Source organism: Hemicordylus capensis, chromosome 8 (assembly GCF_027244095.1).
Source record: "Hemicordylus capensis ecotype Gifberg chromosome 8, rHemCap1.1.pri, whole genome shotgun sequence".
NCBI lineage: Eukaryota > Metazoa > Chordata > Lepidosauria > Squamata > Cordylidae > Hemicordylus > Hemicordylus capensis.
Window position 1 is genome coordinate 22692956 of NC_069664.1, and position 13934 is coordinate 22706889.

The window sequence follows — 13934 nt, forward strand, 5'->3', positions numbered from 1 at the left end:
GATAGGACAGGGTAAAGGCAACATTGTGCCATCGAGTCAGTGTCGATGCCTGGCAACCACAGAGCCCTGTGGTTTCCTTTGGTAGAATCCAGGACAGGTTTACCATTGCGTTCTCGCGCACAGTATGAGATTATGCATTTCGGCACCTTCCTACATCGCTGCTGCCCAATACAGGTGTGTCCCACAGCCTGGGAAACATACCAGCGGGGATTCGAACCAGCAACCTCTTGCTCCCTATGCAAGTTACTTCCCCGCTGGGCCATTAGGGACAGGGTATACATGCAATAATGCATCTCCAGAAAAGGCTAGGAGAGATTCCTGCCTGAAACCATGGAGGGTCACTGTCAGTCAGTATAGAAAAATACTGAGCAAGAAAATAGATCAACTGTCTGACTCCATATAAGTCAGCTTCCTATGTTCAGGATGAACAAGTCTTAACCTGGTGTGGGTGGGAAACAGGAATCGTCGACCCTACTCCTACGAATATTTATATACCGCTTTCCAACAAAAGTGCCCAAAGCGGTTTACATCGAGAAATAATAAATAAAATGGCTCCCTGTCCCCAAAGGGCTCACAATCGAAAAAAGAAACACAAGACAGGCCCCAGCAACAGCCACTGGGGGGATGCTGTGCTGGGGATGGATAGGGCCAGTTGCTCTCCCCCTGCTAAATATCAGAGAATCACCACTTTTTAAAAGGTGTCTCTTTGCTCTGTTAGCAAGCACACTCCAAAAAACATCCACTGATGTCCCACACCAGCAATATTTCTTTTCGTTCTTTTCAGTGTCTTTGGTTCGTAAAGCACATTGAGAGCTGTTCTTGCTGAAAAGTGTCACATAAATGTTTATAAGACAGAACCATTATGCTTCTCACTTGCAATGAAGTACTAAGTTAGCAATGTAAGGTATCAGCAGCTTGCCCTATAGCAGAAGTGGGGGGGGGGGTGACTCAATGCAGCATAGAGCACATTAAAAGTGTTTTTAAAAAGAGTCTAGAAACAGAAAAGCAGCAGTCTTGACTGAAAAGATAAAGCTTGCAAAATATATTCCACATCAAAACAATACTGAGCCGAAGCAAAGGATTCCTGGCACGGCCTTGTAAGCTGGAAAACAGGTTTTCAGCTCAAACAGCTCTTCTGCCACCAATAATAAGCATATACACAGAATAAGGGGATGCATTTGCCTTGGGAACCAACTTTCCATGTGTTCTAATGTCCTGTTCTGATGCTGAGACACAAAACATGCAATTCATATAGACATCCTGCCTGAAGGGCTAATTTGTATCAAATGAAAGATCACGTGTGCATTGTGAGTAGTCATAACGTTTGATTCCTCTGCCTGGAAACATAAAGCGAAGAAACGAAATGGCCGAGAACTGATCTTACGCACGTGCTACCAGCACTGAACTGCAGTGTGCCCTTGGCCAAGCATTGTAATTTTGTATGCTGATTTGATCCATCAATGAAATTAATCTATTTACAATTAATCACAGATGCTAATCGTATACCAGTGAACAGGCAAGTCACTAGTCGACTATGGAAAGTCCTTTTGTGCTCCAAAAAGTACCTTTGCTTTAGCAAAACACATCTCTGGCAAAGGAAAATCTGAATACAGAAGGATCTCGATATTTGCGGGGGTTCCGTTCCATGGCACAACTGCAGATATGGACACCGTGAATATGGAGGCATTAGGCCAATGGGGAACTGGGGGTTAGGTTCCCAGTTTGAAGAAAACAGTTTTTAAAAACAGCGGATTTCAGGGGGATGCAGGAGGAAGCTGCCTACCATCTTAGCTACTCCCCCTGAGTCGCACTATGTCCATGAATGCCTCCAAATTGCCCGAAAATCACCATGGTTCCCTCACACACACACTTTTTTTAAAAAAGGAGCCATTTTGAGGCTCCAAAACAAAATGGCAACCAGAACTGACCTCTGTGATCATTTACGGCCACCCCTGACCCACAGATACATGAGGTTGGCATGTTCCTCCCTTTTCCCCTGCGTATGCTGAGGTCGAGTATCTTCTACCCAACCACAGATACATGAAGCCGTAGATATCAAGGTCTGCCTGTACTCTGCTACACTGTGGCTTTTTGGAAGGGCATTCGGTACTGCTGTGACTGTGAACTACCCACCTCTTACCACCCTGCCAGAGATAACACCACTTCTCTAAAAATTCCCCACTAGTAGCAAAATGTCTACTGTTATGACAGATGAGATATTGGGAAAAGGCTTGCATATGGAGGAATCCCTGCTAAACATGCCCAAATGATCCTGATGACCAGATCTAGAAACAGGGTGTCCCCCTCGGCGGGGGGGGCGCTCAACACTGGTCTGGGGATCCCACAACTATGTCCCAGATTGCAGCCTATTTTCATGATCGAGGGGTACAGATTTCCCCCCTCCAAGCAGTTGAAGTGTTCTCCCCCTTATTTTATTGAACTCCTACCACCAAACTTAATAACTTATCTCTCTCCAAAAAAAGTCTTTCTTCCCCCCGCAGCCACCTCAGATTTAAGTAAGGAGTTGATCCTCATACTTTCCTTCTGTCTGCACACCTGGTTAGTGTTCCCTCTAATAGGGATTCCCAGATGACGTTGACTACAACTCCCAGAATCTCCAGCTGCAATGGCTTTTGCTTGGGGATTATGGGAGTTGCAGTCAACAACATCTGGGATTCCCTGTTAGAGGAAACACTGCACCTGGTGTGATGTACAGAACTCCATAACTCAGTGGAACAGCATCTGCATGCATGCTTGCTTGCAAAAGGTCACTAGTTCAGTCAATGGCAGCATCTCCAGATAGGGCTGGGAAAGACTCTTGCCTGAAACCTTGGAGAGTGGCTGCCAGTCAGTGTAGACAATCTTGAGCTAGATGGACCAAGGATCTGACTCACGATAAGGAAGCTTTCAAATTTATTTATCGTTAATTTTTTTTAAAATTTACTGTTAAATTTGTATACCGCCTTTCATTAAAACAATCCCTATCTCTGCAAGGTAGGTTTAGGAGAGGGGTCATTTCAGTATTTCTCTGAGCCATTTTTGGAAGGGTGGTACAGAAATCGAATGAATGAATGAATGAATGAAATCATCTGGAGAAGTTAGTCTAGTTGCCACCAGCTTGTCTGGGATGGGTCTTCTCTATTGCTGCCCCAAGATTCTGGAATGTGCTCCCTGCTGAAATATGAGCCTCCCCATCTCTGACAACTTTTAAAAAGTCTCTAAAGAATTACTTTTTCACCCAAGCTATTTAACTAGACTATGGTTTTAAATTGTTTAAAGGTTTTTAATCTGTTTTATGCTGTTGTAAACCGCCCAGAGATGGAAGTTTGGGGCATCAAGCAAAGAAAGGAAGGAAGGGAAGGGAAGGAAATATTCTGCAGTTATGACAGAAACCTTCACATAACATCATTGTGGGGACTGAAAATATGCAGCAGTGACTGGTATGTATTGCAATTAAATTAAGGTATGTTTCAAGGAAAGAAAGACTACAGAGCTCTCTGAAACCACTCAATCAGCACTTTACAATTGCACTGCAATATTAATATATACTGCCCGCAATGTGTTGTCTTCTCTCCTTGTCCTGCCATAATGGGAGCCGCAAGCACTCTCACACCAATGGGGCAAACTAAAATTTATCATGCAAAGAATGACCTTTCAGCACACACTTTAGAAAAGGCACTAAGCTCAGACCTGAAGGATTAATGTAATCATAAATATAATTAATCTCTCAATACACTGCTGAATTCTTACTGTTGACAGCAGCAAAGCACATCCTATTCATGAAGTGCAGGCACGTCAATAAATCCAGTGATTTGCAAAGCTAGCTAATGTTTCGGCCTGCACCGGTCCTGCAGAAAGAGTGGCGACATGTTTCACAAGGGAAGAACCTGTCACTGCACATTACATTCAAATAGAATGGATTTTCCTGATTGGAGGGGAATGATTTTTCCCTCTAGGAAATCAACATAAGAACCTAAGAACAGCCCTGCTGGATCAGGCCCAAGGCCCATCTAGTCCAGCATCCTGTTTCGCACAGTGGCCCACCAGATCAAACATGGGTGTTTTTGCTGTTCTCCTTCCCCATTTGAATTTCAGATTTTGGTTAACACAGAAGGCACTGAACAGGCCTAAGCAAAGCAAGCGTCAATGCAACAGATTCCTGATAAAGAGATTATGGCTTATAAACCAAATTCCTCCATTTCAGGACAGGAAGGACAGCAGGCATGTTTGCTGCTGGAGAGGAGAGAGGATGAGAGCACAAGCAAGAAAGCTGGTGGTGTAGCAATGGTACAAGCAGTGACGGGTAGGGATGTGTGAGCCGGCCATGAGACGGGTTCGGTTCGAATCTGGACTGGATTCAAACTGACCCAATCCGGCCCGGGCTCGGTGGTGGTGACGCAAATGGCCTGTGTGCATGAGCGTAGGCAATGAAAATGGCTTCTGCACATGTGCAGAGGCCCCAACTGGGCTGCATTTGGGAAGCGGGGGTTGAGAGCCCCGCCTCCTATGTCTCTGCCACTGCTGTCCCCACCGCCAGAATTGTAAAAGGTGAAAACCTTTCCTCTCTCACACACCCCACCTTTACTCTAGGGAATCATCACCAGATTCCCCTTTTCAAGTACCCCTCCCCCAGCCGGTCCGTGAGCCGGTTGTGGGTAGCTCTGGTTCAAACTTGGACTGCTCGAACCGGGCCGGCTCGATGTCGAGCCTGGCTCAAAACGAGGCTGCTCGCACATCCCAAGTGAGGAGAGGCCACCACCAGATACAAGCTGCCAAGGAGCGGCGCAGGCCAGACGCTGAGGCCAGCTGCAAGGAGGAAGGGCAAACCTGCGAAAGTGTTCCCTCCCAGCACAGAGCAGAGGTCAGCGCAGTGGGAAAGAGCTTCCAAACTGAAGGGTTTGGGCCAGAGTGGGCCCCACTTGAAAAATAGTGAAGATCACTCAGCGATAGCCTCACGTCTATATGCCTGAACTTGAAGGCTGCTTCATCAGAGCAATGGGTTTGGCGGCCTCAGCTAATACGCTATGGCTGTATCGAGATCCCCAACTAGTTTAAGGAGAAAGCTAGTAGTAATTTGGAATCTAATTTGATGAAGCCTTTAACCACGTAGGGTTAGCATGATTAGGTTAAGCCAAGGAAGTATTTAAAGACTTTGTTAAACAAAGAGCAAGCTCATAATTGAAGAATCATTATCAGAAATGCATGAAGACTCTTTGACAGACGGCTTCTGTAATCTCTCAGGCTGCGAGCGGATGCTTCCTCATAAAAGCCATTTAAAGCTGCCCTGCTTCAATCAGGATGCACAATCTTGACACTTTCAACAATAGTTTGACTGTGGAAATCTGCTTAATGCAGGGTGAAGCCTCAGTATTCTTGTCATACGTGAATGGCAGAAGAGGGAGGGGGAAACAGCTCAAAGGAAAGCGCCACAAAGAATCTAGATTTCGGACGCACATTCAGCATGTGTAAAGCCTTGTTCAAAACGCCGCAGAACTGGTTTCATTAAAAACGTTGCCGGGTTGGGGCTTACAAAGTAATGCAAAGTTCAGTTGCACTATCTCATATTAGTAAGGAACAGAGCAGGGTCCCATTATAGGCACAAACGAAGCTGCCTTATACAGAGTCAGACCCTTGGTTCATCTAGTTCAGTATTGTCAACACAGACTGGTAGCGGCTTTCCAAGGTTTCAGGCAGGAGACCTACCTGGAATTGCCTGGGTGGGAACCTGGAACCTTCTGCAAGCAGGCAGATGCTCTACCACTGAGCCACGGCCCTATTCCCCAATGTGAATACCTTACAACCGACAGTCTCACATTTAGTCGCCCATCAAATGCAAACCAGGATAGCACCTGCTTAGCAAAGCGAACAATTCATGATTGCTGCTGCAAGACCAGCTCTCCTCCCCAGATGTTGCCCCTTTGCACAGTAACGTAGGAAGCTGCCTTGTAACAAGTCACAGCATTGCTTCATCTTGCTCAGCACTGTCTACACTGACTGGCAGCGGGTTCTCCAAGGTTGCAGGCAGGAGTCTTTCCCAGCACTTTCTTGGAGATGCCAGGCATTGCACCTGGGACCTTCTGCATGAAAAGCAGATGCTCTACCCCTGAGCTATGGCACCATCGCCTATACTCAAGCATTATGCAGTTCTAAGACTTCACAACAGATCTGCTCCAGTGCAAGAAGGGATAGGAGAAAGTAAAGCCACCTGTAGTCAGTCAGGTGCATCAAGAGAGGCAGGGAGTTCAGAGAGCAAAGAGGAGACAGCAGGAAGAAACCAGGCAGCAGGAAAAGATGAGATTGTCAGAGAAAGTAAGACAACACTCACAGACAACAGTGGACATAATAATTATGCAACAACAATGGAGGAGGTCAGATAATTTTATGATACAACTTTCCAAACCAGCTTTGAGCCAACGGAGAAAACACATCAGTGTGAAACTCACCTGTATATTGCCAAAGTCCACATTTTCATAATGGAAGTGTGCACATTCCGCCATCTTTGGGAAGTGGCCCTTGGTAAAGGATAATCTGAAAACAGAAGTACCAGATTAGATGCAAACACCACAATCAGAACTGACTGTGCTAGTAAAATGCAGGTTATACCAAAGCAGGGATGCCCAATTATCTCAATCCAACCAAGAGTGGAGTGCTGTCTACATGACACAGGAAAGCAGTGAAGAGCAGAATTCTGTGAGGAACACAAAGTATTAGGTGTTATAAGTTCCAGGCTTTTAATGGGAAAGCATGCACTCTAGTCAAGGCCAGTGTCTAAAGCAGGAATGCTCAGCTGCAGCCCTCCTGCAGATGCTGGCCTACAACTCCCATAATCCCTGGCTATTGGCCACTGTGGCTGGGGATTATGGGAATTGTCGTCCAAAAACAGCTGGGGGGCCTAAGTTGAGCAGGCTTCGTCTAAAGGGAGGGTGCAGGAACAAAATATTCCTCTTGCTCTAACATCACCAATGGGGAAAGCAGCATGAAGAACCTCACACATAGAGCAAAAATAAGACCAGAACTTTACCTGTGAAAAGAATCACAGCCCATCAGTCCTGAGTTGGTAGATCTGGGGGTGTAGAACACTTTTTAAGAAAATCCTTTCTCTTACATAAACTTGGTGATGCACCACAATTACCTCCAAGTACCCAAACGACAGAAGTTACTGACATAAAGAGGCAACTCTCTAGTGCTGAACTCCTAGAGCAGATATTTCAGGTTGTGAAACAAGGAGATTGTGACCATCACTCACTCTTCCCATGGGAATTTAAGACAAAATGAGATTTAGCATCTGGCCTCTCCCCTCTAGAAAACAGGGCCAGCTTCTCTAGCTGAATCAGCAGATGATAGATGGACACTCTGAATAAATCCATCTCTGTTGGACAGTGCTCTGAACCTTAAATCAACATTTCAGCTAGAGAAGGGTCAAGTACAAATCCAGCTAGCGATTATATAGAAAAGCATTCTGGGGTGATGGAGAAGAGAGAGAGAGAGCGCACAATACAAAATAGCCCCCCCACACACACACACAGAGCACACTAAGAAACATCAATATAGAACTTGGAAGAAAAACATTTTCCCAAACTGATAGATAAGGTACATTTTTTTCCTGAACTAAAGTTGAGAGGTACATTTCAATCTTGCATGTCAAAAGGTTTACCATTAAGCTCATTTCAGACACCACAACTAACCACAGCTAATGAAGCCAACCAAAGGTTTGCTGTGAGATCTGAACTGTCTAATCATGTCTGGCAATCAACTGGGAAGCCAGAATCAGAAACCATGGGGATGGTTCACAATCCATGGTTGGTGCTATATCTGAATTGACAAGGCCATTGTGCCTGGGAGGCTGGTCTGATGGGCAGACAGAAGGGTTGGTCACACCATTGAAAACTGGGTAGGTACGACAAGCATCCTATTGAGCTTCAGGAGTTGTGCACACTCCCAGTTTTTGATTGTGTATGAGCAAACAGCTAGGTAGGAGTGGGGGAGTGACTGTGTGAGAGAGAGGAACTGGGTAAGATGGCACTGTCTTACACAGCTCCCGTAACCAGCATTTGAACAAGGCAGGAGAGAAGCCTAGCCTGCCCAGCTCCTCTCTTATGCACAATCACTCCCCCTTCCTTGTACCTTGTTGTTTGCTCACACATGATCTAAAATCAGGGGCATGCATAGCTCCCAAACCTGGGTAGGACACTTGTCCTACCCAGTTTTCTATTGTGTGAACAGTCCCTAGAGAATGAAAACAAGCACAATGTACGCTTGGAAACTCTCCTGCACACACATCCAAACAAGAACCGTCCATGGCTCAGTCCACAGTCCAAACAGGAACAGGAACCACCCATAGCTCAAAAATGACAGAGCACATGTTGATTTTCAGTGGGCTTCAGGTTTAGTCCCTGACAGCTTCATGCACCTCAGGGCTGCTTTAACACCAAGGCCGGATTCAGACGAAACACAAAAACGGAGGTCCATTCAACCCCGCGGACTTAAGAGTTTTGCAGTTCTTCAGCTTCTCAGCTCTTCACTTTGCCTTAAACTGACAAAACTCTTATTATGTCTATAGTTGCTCCTGCATTATTTTATATGCCCTTTTACATAATTATAATGCTTCCCCCCCTTTATGTCTTTTATAAACCCTTTATAAACACTTGCAATCACTTTTTACCATTATTAATTACTGTTAACTGCAGTTTTAAGATTTCGGCCACATAGTTTGTGGTCTTGTCTTTTTGTATGGGACAGCTATAGTTTTAAATTTGACTTGTTGATTTCTAAAGTCTTTTATAGTTTTTATAATTTCACAGCAATAGTTTTATTTTCTCTTACCATATGCGTGTATTGTGTTACCCACCTCCATGTCACTTACCATGTTTTTATTGCTCTTATGCTGGTCTAAGACCAAAATAAAGGTGATATGATTTGGAAGGCCATTCACCTCCAGTTTAGCTAGCCAAGCATCCAAACATGGGGGAACTATAGGTTTTTTTGCATGTTTGTTTGTTTTTAAAAAGGTCCCATGGTTCCCTTCCCTGTCAGTAACTTTAAACATGTTTTGAATGAGCAGTTCAGAAGCCAGGGTGTTTGGTGAATAATCTCCCTTTTCCAAACTTTTCACTGCTTTCCACAAAGGCTGGGGTTCCAAATTGCTCTTGCTGCAGACGGAAGACATGTCTGTTTGCACAAGTGGGAGATTTTCGCCAAGCCTCCTTCCTGCTTTAGTCCCAAGCTGTCCACTCCTGATCCCCAGATGCAATAGGTTAAGAAGCACTCTGAAGAGGTGGGTGGGCTCTCCACTATTCTGAACCTATTTCCTGTTGCCTCCAGGCAGCACTATATAATTTGTTTTGTGAGTGTGCAGCTGTAACAAATCAGCCCGAACCTTTGAGTAAACAACCGAGAGCTCAGAGGAAGACACCGAGGCTAGCAAAGGAACAATGAGACACAACGGCTTACTTTTTCACATTCTTCACTTTCATACTAGCTGTGCTGCCACAAGTCCGCAAGGGTAGTTCTCCTGAAATCTCCGGGATGTCGGCTCCTCTTGCCTGGGGCAATAAAATACAAGAGCAAGGAAAAAGTTAGATGGCGGCGTTCGACAGAACCTTGTAAATTCTCAACAGCAGCTAGAAGTCTCTCCAGGAACGGACAAATCAGGAGATATACAGAGAAGCTACTTTTGAAAATAGAGGCTTGACACCAAGTGCTGGAATTCACACTTAGGCTTCTAAAACGCTTCCAAAGATGCAATATAGAATAATGCCAGAAAGAGAACGATGAATTTCAGGAATTCTCTTCCCTTACACTGGTATAATTTCAAAATGTAGAGCAGTATTGTGGGTAGGGTTCTGAATTTGGACCAGGGAGACAAAAATTCAAATCCCCTGAAAACAATAAGAACACAGAAGCTGCCTTCTACCGAGTTGGACCATTGGCCCATCTAGCTCAGTCCTGTCTACACCAGGGCGGCTCCTCTTTGACCCTCCTGCAGACATTGGCCTACAATTCCCACAATCCCTAGCTATTGGCCACCGTGGCTGGGAATTACAGGAGTTGTAGTCCAAACACAGCTGGGGGTACTAAGTTGAGCAGGCCTGGTCTACAGTAACAGGCAGCAGCTCTCCAAGGTTACAGGCAGGAATCTCTCCCAGCCCTACCTGGAGAAGCCAGGGAGTGAACCTAGGACCTTCTGCATGCAAACATCCAGATGCTCTTCCACTGAGCTATGGCCCCATGCCCTAAGGGGAATATCTAACAGAGCTCCAGTGTAGTCTCCCTCCCATCCAAATGCAAACTGAGGTGGATCCTGCTTGGCAAAGGGGACAATTCATGGCAACTAACACAAGACTAGCTCTTCTTCCCAAGTGGTTCTAGGACCATTACACTTTCAGCCTAACTTCTTTTGCAGGAGTAATGTGAGCCCCTCATTAACAGGTGTATTTTCAAGGGAAACAACATGGCCATTGAGTGTGCATTACTTATTTACATCTAAATAAGATTTCGCAAGTCAAGTCACTATATTGTGAATGACCACCTCACAATAAAATATTTTGTCATATGCACATTTGAAAAAAATGAAACATGGTATATTAAATGCAGATTTATCAGGTAACACTTTAATTTACTTCTAGGGGATCAAAAGCCTGCCCACCCACTTTTCCTTAAAAAGGAATAAGTACATAAGTCCCAAAATATGCAATTCAATACGACAACCTCGGTTTCTGCCTTGCCTATATCAATGGATGTGGGAAACACGGATAAAATAGTGTGTGCCAAAGACTGCATCAATATATCATGCATTATTTATTATTTATCATATTTTATATCACCTGATATTGTACATATCTAGGTGGTGTACAAAATTCAAAACAATAAAAGTCAACACAGATTAAAATCCATGAAACAAAAACAACAACATAAAACAGTTATTAAAACAAATTATTAAAATTAATTCTAATTCTAATTCAAAGACTGTGAGAACAGGTGAGTCTTGAGGGGCTTCCTGAAAACAAACCGAGAAGGAGATGCTCTTATTTCAATGGGGAGCATATTCCAAAGCCACAGAGAAAGCCCAGTCCCAGGTTGCCACCAAACGAGCCAGCGGCAACCGTAACCAGACCTCTCCAGAAGGTCATAACAGGCGGTAGGTATGTACAGACCAGCTCGAGATCCAGCTGGTTCACCATCAAACCTTGCCATTCTGATGGCTCGTCTTCAAACCAAACAGGGCCGGGTGCAATTTGGTTCAACTTGCGAGCCGAACCCCCACCCCCCGGCCAGCTCAGGGGTTCTAAATGTGTGGGTTTTTAATTTAACTTACAGCTGGGTCCAGCGATCTCTGGGAGGTGCTGCCGTGGCCTCGGGAGTAACTGAAGGTTCCCCCTTCCCCCGTCGACCTCCTCCCAGTCTGCTTCGGCCCATTTACGAGCCTTTTCTGCCCTCTGACTGCTCACGGCATGCACAGAGGCCTTCAACCTCCCCCCCCCCACCTTCAAGCCAGGTCCAAACCAGTTCAGCCTCCAGCTGAACTGGGGCCCAGCTCAATATGCACAGAACCACACTGGACCAAGTTCGATTCGAGTCCGGTTCTATTCGGACCGAACTGGGCTTCCCGATTCCGTGCACACTCCTAACGGGCGGCAGGGATTATCATCTAGGTATCCCAATAATGCATAAGAATGTTGTGTATTGCTCGCCAGCTTTTCAGGAATATGTAAAATATTGAATCATATATTTTAGAAATGCTCAAATCATGCAAATTAATAACCTTTCCTTTAAGTGTTCATTTTTAATGAACATCTGATTATAATCTTTAACACTGTTTAAACAAGCAGAGATATGTCATAGTATTGATTTTTGTAAAGTTTTTATAAGCAATACCTATGTTAATTCAGTGCAGATCTGTTCACCTGCGGCAAATGGTTCACCAGTACGTGCTTTGGTTTTGAATTATTTTGGAACACGTAACCTACAAACTTGGCATTTATTCATCCTGTTTTTATACTGCCTGATATATACATCTCTAGGTAGTGTAGAACATTTAAACACAATATAAGCATAGCAGAGTCTTTATTTCGGTCTTTGACCAGAATAACATCAAAATAGTTCAAATAATCTACTCCTACAAAATAATAAAGAGTCTCCATAAAATTACTTAATATAATAAGTAGAAGAAGCTAAAAGTTAAGACTATAAACATAACTAAGAACATGAAAGTCACAGATTAAAATCCACAAAACACAATAACAAAGTATAAAAATTATTAAAACATATAATTAAAATTAATTTTAATTAAAAGCCTGCAAAAACAGGTGAGTCTTGAGGGTCTTCTTGAAAACAGAGAAGAAGATGCTCTTATTTCAGCGGGGAGCATATTCTAAAGCCCCAGGGCAGCCACAGAAAAAAACCGGTCCCGGATCATCACCTGACCAGTCAACGGCAATCATAACCTGACCTCTCCAGAGCAAGAATTCTCAGTGTTGGGTCCCCAGATGTTATTGGACTTCGACTCCCATAATCCCCAATCTCAGAGGCCTTTGGTTGGGGGTTATGGGAGTTGAAGTCCAAAAACATCTGGGGACCCAACATTGAGAATCCCTGCTCCAGAAGATCGTAACAGGAGGCAGGGTTCATGACAAACAAAGCTCTTTAAAATCCTGTTGCTCAAGCCACTAAGGGCTTTACAGGTGATAACTAACACTTTGTATTTCACCCGGAAACATATCGGCAGCCAATGCAGTTCTTTTAAAATACCAGATGTGTCAGCTTCATAAGGACAACTTGGCTAGGATACAAAGGATGGTATTATCGATGCATGCCCAAGGGGACTGTAGACCTCTATTTCTCAATGAGCATCTCCCCATAGAAGCAAACCACTTCTGAAACAGAAGGAGAGTTCTAAGAAGCAGTTTGCAGTGTGTGTCACAGGAGCACCTTGTGTTCACTGTCAAACATCCCCCTAGACAAACACCAGCCCTTGGGCTTGCTTAAAGCTGTTCTTTGGTCCCCAGCCTTTATTCAAGGACAAGAGAGTAGATTGACGCATTCAGTTTCGCAACGCTGGCCTAGTTCTCACTGAGTTAGTAAATCTGTGTCTGTGCTGTATCACTTCACTTTGCAAGTGAGAGTGCAAAATGATAAAATGCTACACCCTGCCCTGGTCTCCAAAATCCCTGCACATAAAGGAAGAACTGGCATATCAAAGACCTTAAGCTAGAATCTAGTTTTCTATACGGAAACAACTATTTTGTATGGTAGATCATTTTACTAGGTTGAGGTTGTGCCATCGAGTCGGTGTCAACTCCTGGCAACCACAGAGCCATGTGGTTTTCTTGGGTAGAGTATAGGAGGGGTTTACCACTGCCATCTCCCTCCCAGTATGAGACAATGCCTTTCAGCATCTTCCTACAGCGCTGCCGCCTGATAGAGGCATTTCCCATATTCTGGGAAACACACCAGCGGGAATTCGAACCAACAGCACTCCCACTATTGGTTCTTACAGTTATGAGCACATTGCATAGACACAGACTGTTTTCTAGACTAGTTAGGTTTACCATCTTTTCTCCACCCTCAATGGAGGCTTGTTTCTTTTAACTGCTCTTCTTTAGGCTCAATACTAATCTAAGGGCCAAACCTGTAAAACTACCATCATGTGTAGTATGAAAGCTAAAAGCATGAGCTGGTCAAATCTCAACGTAGCTGTGAACTTTTCCAACTTTTTGTTGAATAGCAATATACAAATATTCTGAAGGAGGAGGAAGAGGAGACCAGAGACAGAGGAAGAGAAGGACAACAACTTCATAGGTGCCCTCAGGCAAGCTGGTATTCATCTCAGCCTTTCCTCACCCCACACCCTGAAGTCGGAGGAGAATCCTACTGGCCAACGTTGTCTCTACAGTAGGAATGGCTGAGATTAGGTTGAGATATGTCAAGCCTGCATT

General features: G+C 44.5%; 1 protein-coding gene across 10 annotated transcripts in view; it reads right to left on the minus strand.

The window, feature by feature from the left end:
* The window catches only part of ARHGAP32 (Rho GTPase activating protein 32), a 247763-nt gene that overhangs the window by 123087 nt on the left and 110742 nt on the right, over positions 1–13934 (minus strand). For 8 of the 10 annotated variants that reach the window (XM_053269518.1, XM_053269519.1, XM_053269521.1 and 5 more), the window contains 3 exons: positions 9451–9542; positions 7022–7063; positions 6444–6528 (listed from right to left, as the gene is read on the minus strand). In XM_053269518.1, the coding sequence (XP_053125493.1) occupies positions 6444–6528; positions 7022–7063; positions 9451–9542 (219 nt within the window). The remainder of the gene's footprint in view (positions 1–6443; positions 6529–7021; positions 7064–9450; positions 9543–13934) is intronic. The other 2 variants (XM_053269517.1, XM_053269514.1) reach the window with 1 other exon arrangement.